We start from the raw sequence: 18877 nt of genomic DNA on the forward strand, positions 1-18877 counted from the left end.
CTGGAGAATGTTTTGTGTGCACTTGAGAAGAATGCATTGTTTTTCAGTTGGTGGGAGTGTTCTATATATGTCTGTTAGATTCACTTGTCTGTGTTATTCAAGCCTGTGGGTTTTTTTATCTGTTGTCTGGTTGTTTTACCCATTATGGAAAATGGGGTATTTGAAGTATCCAATTATTACTGTAGAATGGTCTGTTTCTTCCTTTAAATCTGTCAGTATTTGCTTTATATATTTGAGAGTGGTGATATTTGGTGCATAAATATTTATAAGTACAGTATCTTCCTAATTAATTGACCTTTTTATTATTAAATAATGTCATTTTTGTCTCTTGTAACAGTATTTGACTGAAAGTCTGTTTTTTCTGATATTATCAGTACTATAGCCACCCCTGTTCTGTTTGGTTATCATTTGCATGGAATATCATTTTCCGTCCTTTTTAGCCTAATAGGGAAAGATTTGTCATTGTCGTTTGTTATCTTTGTCTTGTGGGTTTTTTTGTCCCTCCCTTTCACTCTGACTACCTTCTTTAGTGTTATGTTGATTCTTTGTGGTGATATACTTTGAGGCTCTCCTCATTTCTATTGTGTACATTCCATAGATACATTCTTTGTGGTTATCATTGCGATTACGTAAAATATCTTGAAGTTATAGCACTCCATTTTGAACTGATAACTTCAGTTGCATACAAAAACTCTACTTCTACTGAGATTAAAGGAATATACTCCCCGTTTATTGTTATTCATGTCACAGTTGCATCTTTATCTATTGTGTGTCCATTAACGTAGTTTTTGGCAGGGGGTTGTTGGTGTTTTTGTCACCTAGATTCTCTATAAGAATTTAGTACATGCTGATCTCAGTGGAGACGGGAAAGAGTTCATGGCAGAACTACATAATGGCTCTGAAAGCTTCTGGTCTGTCACCAGTCTGTTGTCCTCTGCTTTGAGGACAGCATGTCCCAAGTAGGAGCTGTGCTTCCAACCTGCTTCCCAGGTGTTGTGACAGGACGTACACAAGGGATGCAGAAGTGGGTTCAGAGAGACATAGTGAATATTTTGGGAAAAAAAAATCATACACTCTACCACAAGATATTAAGTGCAACTGAAAACATAAATATAAAAATAATATTTAAAATTTTGCTGTGTGAAAAATTAAAATAGTTTCCTGTAGATGAAGCACTTATTCTTCATGGCGCCATTAAGGTTTTGTATCTCCTTATACAAATTTGTATCTCCCTTAATATATTAGGAAAATATAATTCAGGATATAGAATTTTACTTTGTAGGACCTATTGACAGAAATCTGTGTACATGTTGGTTGATGTTAACTAAAGCCGTTGAAAGTCTTGGCATCTGAGGTTTTTGGCCTGCAGTACTTTGGCTGCCTGGGCACAAATTTAGTCTGCCATTTCAGGAAAGCACTGCTTAGGCTAGGAGCATAGGATGGATTTACAGTGTCGTGTAAAAGATATAGACACTTGTGAGCCACACAAATGGCTCTTTTCTTACCTTAGCTGTATAGGTAGTGATTTCAAAGTACCATCTCCCTTGAGGTTTTCATTTCAGTATCTTCTAAAAAGGTTTATGAAGTTGCTGACCTTTCTCCTCACTGAATGCCAGCTGCATAATATAAGCCTACTAGGTTACTCAGGAAAGCTTACCATGTGCCCATGAAAACTCAGTAACAACTTCTTAATAGTGTTGGTGCATTTCAGCACTTTGAAGGAATTTTTTAAATAGGAAAAACTTCACATTGAGACTAGGCATTTTGGATCATGTGGTAGTTTATCAGTAAAATATGTAAAGTTAGATGTTCCCCTAGTGTTTACTGAAACAATTTTTAGCGATGCCTGTATGCTCATAAAATACCTAACAGTTGCATTTGTTACATAGTTCTGCCCAAAGATCTTAATAGTAATTTTAGTTTAGAGTAGTGGTAGTTTTTCCAGAGTGTCTGTATGTTTACTTAAACAATGTAATGCACTCTAAGGCACCCCTTGAGTAGCAGAGGCACCCTGGAGTACCTGACATACCGTTTTGGAGCCAGGAGGATAAACAAATTTTGTGAAGACTTGTTTTCTGCCTTTCTTTGAGGATAAGTTTTTAAGATTTATTTATTTATTTTATTTTTATAAAGATTGAATTTTTAAAAAAGATTTTATTTATTTGTTTTTAGAGAGAGGGGAAGGTAGGGAGGAAGAGAAGAGAAACATCAACGTGTGGTTGCTTCTCATATACCCCCCCACCGGGAACCTGGCCCACATACCCAGGCATGTACCCTGACTGGGAATTGAACCAGTGACCCTTTGATTCGCAGGCTGGCACTCAATCCACTGAGCCACACTAGCCAGGGCTAAGGATATTATAGTATGATAATTATATATGATGCCTCAGTCCCCTTCAAAGTAGGCATCTTGGGACCTCACACAGTTCTCCCAATCACCATCAGGTGTCCCATTGTATTTTTCCTGAGTGTTATCAACAGTCTGAAATCTCTTTTCTTTCAAAAGTGATTTTAGTTTTGGGAAAAGCCAGAAGTTGCAGGGTGCTAAATCTGGCCCGTAGTGGGGCAGAGTCACCTGGGTGATTTGATGTTTTGCCAAACCCTCTGCACAAGATGAGATGCATGAGTGGGCTCATTGTCGTGATGAAGGTGCCAAATGTCAGTTGCCCATAGCTGCGGCCCTCTGAATCATCTGAATAGTTTCCATAGAGGAACCTTCAGGCTTAACACAAAATTTGATTTAGATTCATTGCTCTATTTGCTCAGTCATTTTGAATGTGATGGCCACATGGTATACATGCTCAATCAGGTCACCTACTGCCTCCACTGACTAGTACAGTGAAGTCGTCATTGTGCACACATGTGCATTCCAGTCCACTCTCCTTGGCTGCTAGGATACATCGATGCCATGTACACTGTCCTCCTTATATTAACAATGGCTGGACTTTTTCCAGACAGGCCTCGTATTTCCAGGTTTTCACTTCTTTTGATTTGCTGCCATTTTTTCTTCTTCTTTCCTTCTTCTCAGCTTCTCTTCCTAAAGTATAATTTTCGAACTTTTTCCACTAATAAGTGCATTTCCACCTAAAGAAACACTTCTCAGTGTTTAGCTACCCATACAACAGCCTTCAGTATGTATCTATTCCTTATGCATGCAGTCACGTAGACACAGGCATAGGACTTAGGATATCAGAATCCTTTTTTAAAGATTTTATTTATTTATTTTTAGAGAGGGGAAAGGAGGGAGAAAGTGGGAGAGAAACATCAATGTGTGGTTGCCTCTTGCATGCCCCTCACTGGGGACTTGTCCTGCAACCCGCATGTGCCCTGACTGGGAATTGAACTATCAACCCTTTGGTTCACAGGCTGGCACTCAATTCACTGAGCCACGCCAGTGAGGGTCACAGTTTTTTTAATTGAACAATTTTTGTGCCGTGGCTGGTGTGGCTCAGTGGATTGAGCATCCAACTACGAAGCAAAGGGTTGCCGGTTCAATTCCCAGTCAGGGCACATGCCTGGGTTGTAGGCCAGCTCCCTGGTAGGGGGCCCCTGAGAGGCAACTGCACATTGATGTTTCTCTCCCTCTCTTTCTCTCTCCCTTCCCCTCTCTCTAAAAATAAATAAATAAAATCTTCTAAAATATAAGTTTGTTTTTTAAATTTTGTTTTGGTTGTTATTCTCCCTCTCCATCTTTTGTTTTTAGTTTTACGATATCAGAATTTTGATGGAGGCCAAATGTGTGCACAACACAGGGTGCAGTAAGGTGAGTCATCTCTAGTGTATTCCTATATTTGTGGCCTCTCTACAGACACTAGCCCCTTATTTACTGGATCTTTCATCTGCTTTTCACCTGGAACTATGGCTTGTATACCAGCCTAGGCAGTTACTTCTCTTTTGCTCCTATTCACTTAGCCACAGCCCTGTGAGCATGAGCTGACAGATCTGGCTTGGCACTTGGCTGCAGAGATTGGGCTTCCCGGAACTCATTGCATAGGTCCTTCCCTCTTATCTCTGTCCTTGGTGTTACATTCCAGCTGTATTACTGCTATCCTGATCACTTAACCCTTTAGGGTTTTTTTTTTTTTCATGGAGTCCTTCTAAAACGGAGAGGGACATTTGGGAATCTTCTGTTGTAAAGGTTGTGAATTTGAAGACGCTTTCATGAAATCACCTCATCTTTTATTTGTCCATTTGCATTTTTGTTCTTCCTCAGCATTTGTGAGAGTAGATAGAATGACATATGATTGTGTTACTGTTTCAACAGACTGCTTGGTTTTCCTGGTATTCCATGTGGGTCTAAGATGACTTTTCACATAGAGAATCCTTGAACTTATAGGACCTAGTGTAAGTGAGGACCAGCTGAAGACTCAGGGCTTACATAGACAGGCCTTTCCTCTCCTCACGTTGGGCTAGGGAGTTGGGTAATGGTTAAATATTGATATTAATGTAAAGCTAGACAAAAAAGTAACTGTAGTGGTCTTTGATAGCTGGAACTCTGGGGATTTGTCCAGGGAAGACTTTTTAGACTGAGACTTGAAGGCCCTGTTCAGTAACTGAGACATTACAGAACCCCTGCCATGGCTGTTCATCTCCTGGTATGCTGGGAAGGGAGGAACCAGAGTTATTAGAGAAGCCATTTGGTTGCTTGGGATTCCCTGAGACAGATGCCTTGAATTATGAGGTTGCTAAGTTTATATCTTAGGGTATCTTTATCCAGCTTCTTAATTTCCCTTTAGTGATTAACAGGAAGATTTTAGAACCTGACAGTGTATAAGTTAAAAAAAAAACCTAATTAAAAGATGCTTAACGTTACTAACCATCAGAGAGATGCAAATAAAAACCATAATGAGATATCACCTCACACCTGTCAGAATGGCTATTATCAATAAATAAACAACAAGTGTTGGCAAGTATGTGGAGAAAAGGAAACCTACATGCACTGTTGATGGGAATGTGGACTGGTGCAGCCACTGTGGAGAACAGTAAGGCATTTCCTCAGAAAATTAAAAATGGAACTACATTATGACCCAGCAATTCCACTTTTGGGAACATATCTGAAGAAACCCAATCACTAATTCAAAAGAGTATGTGTACCCTTATGTTGATTGCAGCACTATTTATAATAGCCAAGATCTGGAAAGAGCCCAAGTGTTCATCAGTAGATGAGTGGATAAAACAGCTGTGGTACATTTACACAATGGAATACTATGTGGCTATAAAAAAGAAGGAAATCTTACATTTTGCAATAGCATGGATGGACTTGGAGAGTATTGTGCTGAATGAAATAAGCTAGCCAGTGAAAGACAAATATCATATGATCTCACTTACAGGTGGAATCTAATGAACAAAATAGAAACAGGCTAATAGATACAGGGAATAGACTGGCAGCTGTCAGAGGGGATAGGGGTTAGGGATTGGGGGCTGGGTGAAAAAGGTGATGGGATTAAGCAGAAGAAAAAACAAACCCTCATAGACCCAGACAATAGTATTGTGATTACTCGAGGGAAAGGGGGTGGGGACAGTTAGAACAGGGTAAAGGGGAGGTAAATGGTGCCAGAAGGAGACTTGACTTTGGGTGATGATCATACAATATAATATACAGATGATATATTATTGAACGGCACACTTGAAACCAATGTAATTTCATTAACCAATGTCACCCCAATAAATTCAATAAAAATATTTAAAAATAAAATAACAAATTTCCAGATGTACTTGCTTCACCAGCTCATTATGTACTACTAAGCTGAGACAGTAGAAAGATGGCATTTATTCATTCACCTGCTGCTACTCGATGACTGTGTGGGTTATTCTGTTCTTGAGCAACTCAGGCCGTCAGCCTGTATGTGTACTGGGTTGCAGGCTCCAGAGTTGTTTAGTAAAAGTCTTGTAAAGCTGTTCAGTTTTGAGAAGCAGAAGTGTTTTGTTTTGCTTTTAGGTTATAGGTAAACTTTATAATCAGATGTGTAGATATTAAAAACATAAATAAATCATTGTATTTAAAAGATAATAGAATTAAGTAGTGAAAAATAGTGAGAACTATTTTGAATGGTGTATCAGTCAGGAATTCCACTTGACTATAAACAACAGGGTCCTGACTATAGTGTCGTTGAACACTAAAGCTTTTGTTTTCATACATGAAGAGAAGTCAAGATAAATAGTTGTCTTTTCTGTGGCTCAAGGAAGTTTTCTCTAATTTTTTTGGCCTTCACGGTTCCAAGATAGCTGCTGAAGCTTCAGTAAACATGCCCACATTTCAGGTAGGAGGGAGAATGGATAAAAGACTTACCCTTAGTGTCCAACCCGTGGGCCACGTGTAGCCCAGGATGGCTGTGAATGCAGCCCAACACAAAATTGTAAATTTACTTAAAACCTTTTTTTGCTCAGTTTTCATTAGTGTTTGTGTATTCAGTGTGTGGCCTAAGACAACTGTTCTTCCCGTGTGGCCCAGAGACGCCAAAATACTGGACACCCCGGCCTTATATGTTATTGACTAAGAAAGACCTATGACTGCTCAAGGTTACAAGGAGGTCTGGGATATGTCATAATTTAAATGGGCAAAATTACTACCTTCCACAAAATTTGAGTTCTGATAGTAAGGAAGAATGGATGAATGGCTATTGGGAACGCAACTAACATCTCTGCTACAGATGAAATTTTCTTTTGATTTACATATAAAAAACTCTGATGGTTTAAAAAGTTCTAAAGTGATACTGTAATAGATAATCATAGTTTTTGTTTAGATAACTACATAATCTCTTTATATCTGTGGTGTAATTGGGATTAAGTGGGAGATTGTGGCTTTTTTAGAATTCTAACAGGCAGAAGAATAAAATAAGTCATCTTTGTTAAGGCTCTGTATTGTTCCTGATGTTTCAAGGTATGTTGTAAATTGAATTGAAAGTCATCTAAGGACATACTATTTCTGAATTTATGAAAATCAAGGAAAGAGACTATTAAGAAATCAAATACTAACATTTAAAAATTTGGAGCTCAAATCAGTTCTGTACTTTGAGAGTTACACAGTGTACTTTCTATCTTCATAAAAGTCAGGGTTCCTTGGGGATGCCTACTGCATTCATAACTTTTGTAAACAGTCTGGTTACCTTTGCTCCTGAACTTCCTGTTCATTTACCCTGCCTATTTTCCTAGAAATATTATTTTTCTCTCACATAATAATTAATAGCAAAATGTGAGTAGATGAAACTGAGTTTTGCCTATCTACTTTTCCTGTTGTAAAGGAATGTTTTTCAGTTCTCGTTATAATTCTTAGTCCTCAATATGTATATGAATGCCAGGAGGGTTCTTTAAATGAAAATGAGATATTTTTTGCTTTATATATTTTTATAAGATGGTCATTTTCTAATTACATACCAAAGTGTTCATTTGGCATCCTCTAAAATTTTCTCTAAGTGGCACCAATAGGTCAAATGGAAGAAAAATGGTCTCACTTGGATTTCCTTCTTTTTCAACAAATTATGGTTGCAGGCAGTGTCCACCTACTGTGTCACCTCACAGTGAAACAGCACCAATTCCAGTTCCTACTCAGATAAAGAATTACCAGCGCATAGAGCAGAATCTTACATCTACTGCCAGCTCTGGCACAAATCCACATGGTTCTCCCAGGTGAGCTGATATTTTAAAACTTTCTAATTTTTCTTATATTAAAAATTTGGGGGATTCTGGCCAAAATGGTGGTATGAGTAAACACAGTATTTGGAACCTCCCATAACCACTTCAAAATTACAGCTAAACTCCAAAACAACAGAACAGCCTGAAAATCTAGTTCAGCCATGATGGGAAACTGCTGGCGCCTTAAAATGCATCAAGTTAGTGGCGCTCGACTGCGCTGTTAGTCTCTGTGTTCTTTACCACCACACACTTACAGTGCCAAGGAATTAAGGCAGCAGTAAAAATTACTGTTTGCCTTTGAAAATCTTCAATAAATGTTGGCATAAATCACTTTTGTTGCACATTGGAGTAGTTGTTTTAAGGAAAAGCACTTGTGAGATTGTTTTAGTTGCAAGCTCAATGAATCCTTTTTTTGTGGAACACCATTTTTACTTGAAAGGACAAAACTATGATTATGGGTAGTTGGCAGCCATTTTGTCAAAAATGAACTAAGTCTATCACTTTGGAGAAAACAAGTGACATAGCCCTGACTGGTGTGGCTTAGTGGGTTGGGCGTTGTCCTGCAAACCAAAAGGTCTCTGGTTCCACTCCTCGTTGAGGCATATGCCTGGGTTGTGGGCTGGTCCCTGGTCAAGGCACACGTAAGAAGCAACTGATCCATGTTTTTTTCCCTCTCTCTCTCTCTTCATTTCATTCTCTCTCAAAATAGATAAACATTTTTTTTAAAGGAGAAGAAAACAAGTTACATTAATATCAGCTCTTGAGTAAAAATTAGAATTTTGGAAAACTTCCATTCACTGTTGTAAACTTTATAGCTTCTGTTACATATTGACAGCCATTTCTGTTAAGACTGGTGGTGGTATTTTGATGTGAATGTGATTTTTTGATATTGTATAATGTGTCAACATTTGGAATATCTGTATAACTCAGTCAACCAATATTTTCCAAATGACCATGTTTAAAAGTACTCATGCATGGATGAACGATTTATTCCAAGGACAGGGTACTTTGCCAAAGAATGGAATTTAATGTAACAGAGTACGTAATACCCCTGAGGTGGTTTCAGATTCCACACTATAACCAGTGTTTTAGAAATGGCCACTTGCTGAGTTTTGCTCTAGTATCAAAGAAAAGTATCTGAAAAGACTACCAAACTATCCCTCCCCTTTCCAGTTAAATATTTGTGTAAGTCTGGGTTTCCTTCATGTACTTCATGTGGTGCAATAGATTGAGTGTAATGGTAATAGAAATGGTAATGAGCATCCATTTGTCACCTATTTGGCCAGGCATTAGATAGAGATTTCCAAAAATATACAATGATACCATGCTTCTCACTAATTTATTTTGTTTTGGAAGATATAATTATTTTTCATAATTATGTTACATGTAGTAAGCTTACTTTTAATGAATTGATGATTACAAAAATTTCTCAGTTTTCAATAGATACAAGTTGCATGAACAAAACCTCCTTGGTATCTTCAGTAATTTAAATGTAATAGGGACCTAAGACTCCCAAAATTGAAAATGGCTGTTCTATATAAACATTACCTTTGTTAAAATAAGATGATAGTATGATTACATAGCAGACCTTGGAACAGTACAGGGTTTAGGGGCACCAACCCCTTGTGTAGTCAAAAATTCAACTTCCCCAAAACTTAACTACCAATAGCCTGCTGTTAAGAGAAATCTTACCAATAATATGAACAGTCGATTAGGAAATATTTTGTATGTTATATATATTGTTTACTGTATTCTTGCAATATGGTAAGCTAGAGAGAAGAAAATATTGTTGAGAAAATATATTTACAGTATTACTGAAAAACATCTGTATGTAAGTGGACCTGTGGAGTTCAGATCTGTGTTCTTCAAGGGTCAGCTGTATATTCAGTTTTAAGTTTGTTTGTATTTGAATTATGGAACTCTGGAAGGATATTAGAAACTAAAAACAGTGATAACCTTTTGAGTAGGACTGAGGAAGTGTTGAGAATTAGGCAGACAGGATGCAAGGATAAGAGGGAGACCACTAAATGTAATTTCATACATTTTATGTTTGTTCCATATGACTGTTACATTTTTAACATTGTTTTTTATTGTATTTTTTTCCATTACCATTTATCCTCCCGGACCCTCTGCTACCTCTACCCCGCTGAGCCTCCCCCACTACACACATGCACCACAATCACAACGTGTGTTACATGCTTTTTAAAATATCTACTCCATGGCATATTTCTAGGAAGTTTCAGGAAAAAATATAGAAATAGCTATAGAACCTGTGAGATAGGAAGTCATTATATTTTTCTTTTCAGATCTGCAATGGTACGGAGGTCTAACACCAGCCCAATGGGCTTTCTCCGGGTGGGTTCCTGCTCCCCAGCGCCAGCAGACACAATGCAGACAGTCGGACGAAGACTCTCTACTGGGTCTTCCAGGCCTTATTCACCTTCCCCTTTGGGTAAGGAGAGTTTAAAGCAGTTGTTTTCATCCCTTTTCACTATGACAGATCTGACATGACACTCTCTTTGGAAACACTGGCTCACAGTGACAGTGAGTCTCAGCTGATTGGGAACCATATCCCACCCCTCCAAGTACACCCTGCTTCCTGATCACTCTTGAGAATCTCTGTATAAATCTGCTAGTGTGTCTATTGGAAATATAATAATACAAAAGGATCTTATGGATAAAAAGTATCTCCATTGGGTTTGGGCTCTAAATACAAAGTCAGAAACCCTAAGTTAAAGTATATAAAACACCTTCTCTACTTACCACTCAGATTTATGAGGTTGAAAAGACGATAGAGTACATAGCAGCACTGTGCTGCATCCATCCGAGGTCAGAGAGCCCCTGGAGGGATAGGGTGACAGCTTCATTACAATTCCCACCTCTCCTGGAAACCATGCACAGCAACAACAACAATGCTAAAACAAAGCAAAAGCAAACAGCAAAACAACAGCAACAACAAAAACCCAACCAAACATAAACACACATCTCAATGGAGAGTTTTAGTGAAACTAAGAGAAAAAGAAATGCTTCAACTTCAGAATACATGTGAGAGAGGCCAGAGCACCCAAGGTAGCAGAACTTGTGAGAAATCGATAAGGTGGGGAAGGAAAGGTAGCACTGAGAGGGCCCAGTGCTGGCAGATCTCAAAACTGGAAAAAAAAAAAAAAAAGATACACACACACACACAGGCACACCTCGGTAACTGGTCGGCTTTAGAACTTGTTAAACCTTGTACTTGCTGCATTTGATGAAAAGAAGATGTTTCAGCACTCAGTGCTTGCTCAGGACTCATCACACTTGATATAACTTGTACAAGTCACGACACCACCCTGCAAGAGAAAATGCTTCATCACTCGTCACATTCGGTACTGGTCGGGTTTGGCACTCGTCTCAAGTTCTGGAACGAATTAATGACGAGATCTGAAGTACCACTGTACGTACAAATATGCCAAAACTGCTGGTGTAGGGCTCACAGGGAATGGAAAGGAATCTTGGGAGGAGGCAGAGCAAGAAGGATTGAAGTAGTGCCCAGAAGCCCTGATTTCAAAACAAAACAAAACAAAAAAACCCACAAAGATAATGTTTATTTTTTTTAAAAAAGTTAGTATCGGCATATCATCTGTTGCAAATGGTCTTGAAGCTGTTTTTATTTTTTATTTCAGATTTGGGTTCATTATTTTTTTTTATTTTAAATTATATTTTATTGATTATGTTATTATAGTTGTCCTGATTTTTCCCCCTTTGCCTCCCTCTACACTGTACTCCCCACTCCCTCAGGCAATCCCCACAATTTTGTTCATGTGTATTGGTCGTGTGTATTTTTTTGGCTACTCCATTTCCTGTACTGTACTTTACATCCCCATGGCTCTTCTGTAACTACCTATTTTAACTTCTTAATCCCCTCACCTCTTCAGACCCATTCCTCCAAACCCTCCTCCCATCTGGCAACCTCCAAAATGCTCTCCACATCCGTAATTATGTCTCTGTTCTTGTTTGCTTAGTTTGTTTTTTAGATTAATAGATACGTATTTATTGCCATTTTATTGTTCATAGTTTTGATCTTCTTTTTCTTAAATAGGTCCCTTTAACAATTCATGTAATAATGTTTTGGTGATGATAAACTCCTTAGTGTTTTAGTGTCTGGAAAGCTCTTTACCTGCTTTTTGATTCTAAATTATAGCTTTGCTGGGTAGAGTAATTTTAGTTGTAGGTCCCTGCTTTTCATGACTTTGCTTATTTCTTGCCAATCCTTTCTAGCCTGCAAAGTTTCTTTTGAGAAATTAGCTGACAGTCTTTTTTTTTTAAGATTTTATTTTATTTCAGTTTTTAAAAAGATTTTATTTATTTTTAGAGAGGGGGAGGGGAAGGAGAAAGAAAGGGAGAGAAACATCAATTGTATGGTTGCCTCTCTCTCGGGCCCCCCCTATTGGGGATCTGGCCTGCAACCGGGGCATGTTCCCTGACTGGGAATTGAACCAGTGACCCTTGGTTCTCAGTCTGCATTCAATCCACTGAACTACACCAGCCAGGGTTATTTCATTTATTTTTAGAGAGAAGAGAAGGAAGGGAGAAAGAGGGAGAGAAACATCGGTGTACGAGAGATACATCGATTTGTTGCTTCTTGCATGCCCCCAACTGGGGACCTGGCCCGCAACTCAGGCATGTGCCCTGACTGGGAATCTAATCGGTGACCTTTTGATTTTCAGGCCAGCACTCAGACCACTGTGCCACACCAGCCAGGACTCAGCTGACAGTCTTTTGGGAATTCCACTGTACTAACTGCTTTTCTCTTGCATCTTTGAAGATTCTCTCTTTATCATTTACCTTTGGCATTTTAATTATGATGTGTCTTGGAGTGAGCCTCTTTGCATCCGTCTTGTTTGGAACTCACTGGACTTGCATGTGTATTTCCTTCACCAAATTAGGGAAGTTTTCTTTCATTATTTTTTCCAATAGATTTCTGATTTTCTTGCCTTTGCTATTCTACTTCTGGTACCTCTATTATGCGAATGTTGGAGCACTTGAAGTTGGCCCAGAGGCTGCTTATGCTATCCTCATGTTTTTTTAGATTCTCTTTTCTTCTTGTTCTGCTTGGTTGTTTTTTGCTTCCTTATGTTCCAAATTATTATTTGGTTCTCAGCTTAATCCACTCTACTGTTGTTTCCCTATAATTGTTTTTTTTAATTTAGATTTTATTTTTACTTATTTTTAGACGGAAGGGAAGGGAACAGACAGGGAGAGAAACATCGATGTGTGAGAGAAACATTGAGTGGCCTCTCTCATGTCCCCAGCTGGAGACCCAACCCACAACCCAGGCATGTGCCCTGATTGAGAATAGAACCACAGACTTTTTAGTTCTCAGGCTGCCATGACAAAGCTGCCAGTTACCAGCTGCCCATAGCCGCAGCCTTCTGAATCATCTAAATAGTTTCTGTGGAGGAATGTTCAAGCTAATGCAAAATTTGATGCAGATTTGTTGCTCTACTCGCTCAGTCATTTTGAATGTGACACATGCTCACTCAATGGCATCTACTGCCCCCACTGACCAGTACAGTGAAGTCATCATTGTTCACACATGTGCATTCCAGTCCTCTTTCCTTGGCTGCCAGATTGCATCAATGTCACGCAAACCATTCTCATTATATTTTATTTATTTATTTATTTATTTATTTATTTATTTATTTATTTATTTATTTTTAGACAGAGGGGGAGAGAGAGAAACATCAATGTGTGGCTGCCTCTTCCACACCCCCCACTGGGGACCTGGCCTGCAATCCAGGCATGTGCCCTGACTGGGAATCGAACTGGCAACCCTTCAGTTTGCTGGCTGACACTCAATCCACTGAGCCACACCAGCCAGGGCCATTCTCATTATATTAACAATGGTTGAACTTTTTCTGGACAGACCTTATATGTCTCTTGTCTACTTAAACTGCCTAAAGTCTTCCCCAACTGTTCTTTTTGTTGGTTTGGGCTCTTAGAGGTACATGCAAAGAAGGTAGGTACAGAGATGTGCAAGAGACGGGTTGGGGAAACCTGTGATGGGCAAAGGGAAGAAAGCAGGAGTTGACAGGGAGCCATTCAGTCCACCATGCAGATGTGACCTCTATCTGGGGGAGAGGAAGGAGGGAGAAATCCTGACAATAGTGAATGCTAAGAAGATTTCAGCCAGGCTGAAGGAATGTCCCTGAGCACTAAGTTGTCCAAACTTCCTAACTTGCTTGAATAGGCCTGAATTAGTGCCTCAACCACATGCAGTCAATGGCTGGGTGTAGCCCATGGCTGGGTGCAGCCCATGGCTGGGTGCAGCCCTGGGGAGCATGCTGCAGTAGTGGCTCAGAGGGGCAGCAGCTGTTCTGCTGGTCATCTCCACAAACCCCATCCAGTGTGTACAAACTCTTTGTACGTTACAGGCATTGATTTATTTACATGACTCTCTTTCCTACTGATCTTGTTTTAAGGCAGATCATAGGTACTTTTGATCTTTGTGTACCTAGCACATTGGTTGCTTAGTCAGTGTTAGCTGAACTAAATCTTTGCTAATTAAATTTGTAAACTATATTATATTGTGCAATTTGTGCATGTGTTGCCTGTTTCTGTTCTTTACTGGTTTTGAATCATTCCTCTTTCCTTTCCCCATTTCCCTCTTTATAGTTGGTACCATTCCTGAGCACTTCAGCCAGTGCTGCTGTGGATATCCTCAGGGGCATGAATCCAGAAGCCGAAACTCATCAGGTAGGAAGAGTATTTGGTATGGTGATAATTTTAATCCTGTTATAATGGATTTGAGTTATATTTTTCTAGTCTTATAGAATAGAATTGGTATGAAGTATTTTCTCAGCTGTCCTGTTTTTTAGAATCTTGTTCATTACGTTTTAGCAGTCAGGCAGTTGAATATCTCATTTTGTGTATATGATTCTGTTACGAAAATAAGTCTTAGTACCTTAAGACTTATTTTAAGGTACTTAAGAATTAAGTACCTTAACTAGGTTTTGGTCACTGTCACACAGATAATGAAAATCAACCTAGGGAATGAAAATTCGTTACTTTGATTATTAATACTGTTTTTTTTATCCTCACTCAAGGACATGCTTATTGATTTTAGAGAGAGGTGGAGGAGGGGAGAGAGAGAGTGTGCAACATTGATGTGAGAAGGAAACATTGATATGTTGCCTCTTTGTAAGCTCCCCGACTGGTGACCAAACCTGCACCTCACCAGGAATGGAACCTGTGACCTTTTGGTTTATGGGGCTATGCTCCAACCAACTGAGCCACAGCAGCCAGGGCTGATTAATAATATTCTTGATAAGAGCTACCAGTTAGCATCAAAAAAAAAAAGAAACATTTTTTTTTTTGCTTTATTATAAAACATATGCCTCCAAAGTTCTATGTAAATTATATATTTGTTAAGGTTTCATTTATTTATTTTTAGAGAAAGGAGAAGGGAGGGAGAAAGAGAGGGAGAGAAATGTCAGTCTGTGGTTGCCCCTGGTACGCCCCTAACTGGGGACCTGGCCTGCAACCCAGGCATGTGACCCTGACTGGGAATTGAACCTTTGATCCTTTGGTCTGCAGGCTGGTGCTCAATCAACTGAGCCATAGCAGCTAGGGCTAAATAATACTTCTTAAAGTCAAATCTTATTGTATGTGCATTTGAGGAGTTGGTCAGTTGAAGGGATTCTGTGTTTCTTAGGAGAGTGTAAAACTTAGCTTTTTCCAGAGATAGCACTTTGCCAATAATTGTACATATTTGTGTGTATATGTATATGTATATACACATATATGCATGCATATATGGGTGTGTCTGTGGGTGTGTTTGGTTGAACCCTGTTCTAAAAGATTAAATATCAAATTTAGGATGAGATTAAACCAAGAGCAGCCAGTAGCAAAAGCTCCTACTGGTGTTCATTTTTGGAAAGATGATGGTTATAGATCACTAATAAGATTTGTATGTTCTTAATGTTCTTGGTGGTAGTTTGGCTTGCAGGAAATGCCAAAGAATGTATGTGTAACTGGAGCTCAAGCCTTAGTGGACCTTAGGTTGACAACAAGTTGTGTGGGTCAGTCAGTTCCCTTATTGTTGCCAGGTGTGTAGCATACAAGACTGTCTCCCAGGCCCTTGATATCATATCCCCTGAAGAGTCAAAAATATCTGTGGACAAGTATTTTCTTTGTAGAGAATTTGATACTTTATGTTTTTAAATGAATTTCATTAATAAAATTGACAACATTAATAAATTATCCATCAGCTTGTTATTTTTAAATGAAAGTCTGCAGAGGTGTATTTTCTAATACACCTAGTCTTCTTACACTTTAGTGTAAGAAGACTTTACACTTTAGTCTTACACTTTAGTCTTCTAGTCTTTCTTACACTTTATATATATATTTTTTAAATAAGGGTTTTTTCTGGGTTAGTTTGAAGTTTATTTTAGTTGCAATGTGAGAAAAGGGAATAATACATTGATATACCCAAGTATGTGTTTGTATAAATGGACAGATCATCTTGTTCATTGTAGATTTTTGTTGTTTTCATGAAGTTTAACCATTTACTATATAGTTCTTGTTGGGTCTGTGACAGGGATCCTGGCCCTCGGCGGGATCCGTGTGTTGTGGCTGCAATAGACAAATACACATGGACTACTGAGTCCTGTGGAGGAAAATGGATGGTGCGGCTACTCTCTCAAGAGGAGAGAGCTCATCGACCCTTGCCTTGACAGGTTTTTATTGCTTTTCTGGGCACATTACATTGAGAATGATCCTCATTTACTATGCACAGGTTCACTTTAGGCAGTTACAGAAAACAAAGGAGAGGGTGTTGCTAATTACATAAAAGAGGAAGGATATTTGCAAATGTAAAGGAAAAAGTGGTTAAGCTGGTTACACTGGTCCTTGGAAGATTCAGCTTAGATTTTAGGAAGTTACTTTAAAGATATGCAGTAAACGTTTGGTGCCTCAATTCAGGGTGAGGGAGTTTTAGCAAAAAGCAAGTCTTAAAGCGGCCTAGGTACAATGAGAGCCTGATTCCCCACGGCAGAACCTACGCCACGCCAGAACCTATTCGTTAGCGTGGGTTCTGCCCACCAACCTCGTTCCCCACTGGCTTTTCTGAGTCGGGGCTGGGCCACATTTCCCACGCTTGGAATGGTTCCCCATAGGTCTGATTAGACCTTACATAAATCTGAGTTATTTGCTAGCTGCTGGTTAAAACAGCTGCGTTCTTTCTTGTCACTGTTTTTATAAAGGATACCAAAAAATAGTCTCCTGCCAAGTAAACACCTTTAGAATATCGCATGAAAAATACGATGTACATTGGAATTCTCATTTTAAGAACCAACTTCTTAATTCTTATGTTTTTGCCCTGTACTTCTTCACTTTGGGTAAACGCTGCACCCGTGTCCTTGGCAGGTTCTTCAGGGCCGCAGGCGCAGTCACCACAGTCCTTCCTACTGGGGGCCAGGCTGCCGAGCGCTCCCACCCTCGCCGATGCTCACCAGAACAAGCAGAAGCTGAGGAAGCAGCACTCGGACCCTGTGTGCCAAGCCCACATGGGAACCGCACACAGTGGTTCACCTCAGCCTGGCCGGCCTGGCAGCCTTGGGACTTCTCCCACCAAACACACGGGGTCCTCTCCACGGGGGTCCGACTGGTTCTTTAAAACCCCTTTACCAACAATCATTGGCTCTCCTACTAAGGTGTGTTTATTAAACCTTTTGTAAGTGTTATGACTTGGTTAAAATAACATTGGCAAAGTGAAGCACAGGGTCCCAGATGGAGGTCCAAGGTTCCACAACAGACCACAAGAGAAATTGAAATCGAGGTTTGTTCCTCACAGGTCCTGAAAGAAAAACCCTGCACACCCTGGGGTAGGGGGAGGGGACCCAGGGAATTGCAGGCAGGGCTTAGACCCGGAGAGAGAGGACCTGGACTTGTGCACATGGCCTTCGTGGGTGGAGTGTTGTGGGGTTCCCAGCTAAGACTGGGTCAGTCATTTCAAACCAAAAGAGCAGGGTTTTGGTAAGCTCCGTGGGGTCTGATCTAAGGGGTGCACAAGGAAAAGATCCTGGGAGGTGGGGAATCACCTCAGGAGCTTACATTTGCTGTGACGCTGTAGACTGCTATCTAGGGTGTGCGCTTGCAAGCGGGCTAGGGTCAGTTAAGGTCCCTGCACTCCACTTGGCCAAACAGAATGGGCATGGAGGTACAATACCATGGAGTAGCTTAGCTGAACTCTCTGCAGTAGGTCATGAACTAGCATAGTAAGTACTTTATGGAAAGGATTCATGAAGGGAATAGCTACAGTTCAATGAACACTTGCTGTGTGCCAGGCACGGGTAGGCCCTGTACTTGCTGAATGCTTTATAGACATTATTCCATTGAACTGTCCACAGTTATAGAGGCTGTAAGTAGAAGAGCCAGTATTTAAATCCAGGTCCAATGGACTCCAGAGTCTCCTCCGGACTGCTGGGCCACACAGCCTTGCAAGACTTGAGCACTTTATACATCTTAATAACTAACTTACTTGTGTTTCTCTAGACCACAGCTCCTTTCAAAATCCCTAAAACACAAGCATCTTCCAACCTGCTAGCCCTGGCTCCTCGTCATGGGCCTCCTGAAGGACAGTGTAAAGACGGGAGTGAGCCACGAGAATGCTCTCATTGTCTCTTAGCGCAAGGAAGTGAGAGGCAGAAGGCTGAGCAGCAGAGCAAGGCCGTGTTTGGCAGGTAAAAGACCCCATTTCCTTCCAGTGTTCAACATGAAAACTGTAATTGTATGTTTATTTCTATTATAAAAGCAACAGATTAAATTAGTTTAGTAGCTGGATATGAACTGTGTACATTTATAATGTCTGAAAACCATAGATGCTTCCTTTAACTGTAGATACAGAGCTCTGCATTTCCTGAATATTCTATCTCTGTCTATTTGGGTTAATGAAGTTTATCTCTACCTTGAATCGTTTGTTATTTTTTTTTTTTTGTCTTCATGTTCTCTGACTTCCCAGTAACCCTTTTATGGCTTGGCTCAAATCATTATTATTTAAAGGTCTGGATTTCTTTTAAGTATACTTTTTCATTATTAATATCACTCTTCTTTTTTAGATCTGTCAGTACTGGGAAGTTATCTGATCAACAAGTAAAGACACCTCTAGGTGGACATCAGGGCAGCACAGACAGTTTAAATGCAGAACGACCAATGGACACAGGTAAGAAAATCTAGTTGTTTTGGGGGGGCGGGAATGGGGGCAGGT

At 39.8% G+C, this 18877-nt stretch overlaps 1 protein-coding gene across 5 annotated transcripts in view; it reads left to right on the plus strand.

Moving 5' to 3' along the window:
- The window catches only part of ULK2 (unc-51 like autophagy activating kinase 2), a 123813-nt gene that overhangs the window by 58670 nt on the left and 46266 nt on the right, over positions 1–18877 (plus strand). For all 5 annotated transcript variants that reach the window (XM_053930761.2, XM_053930760.2, XM_053930759.2 and 2 more), the window contains 6 exons: positions 7489–7626; positions 9939–10084; positions 14287–14367; positions 17038–17324; positions 18166–18353; positions 18729–18832. In XM_053930761.2, the coding sequence (XP_053786736.1) occupies positions 7489–7626; positions 9939–10084; positions 14287–14367; positions 17038–17324; positions 18166–18353; positions 18729–18832 (944 nt within the window). The remainder of the gene's footprint in view (positions 1–7488; positions 7627–9938; positions 10085–14286; positions 14368–17037; positions 17325–18165; positions 18354–18728; positions 18833–18877) is intronic.

This window comes from Desmodus rotundus, chromosome 9 (assembly GCF_022682495.2).
Source record: "Desmodus rotundus isolate HL8 chromosome 9, HLdesRot8A.1, whole genome shotgun sequence".
In the NCBI taxonomy this organism is placed as follows: domain Eukaryota; kingdom Metazoa; phylum Chordata; class Mammalia; order Chiroptera; family Phyllostomidae; genus Desmodus; species Desmodus rotundus.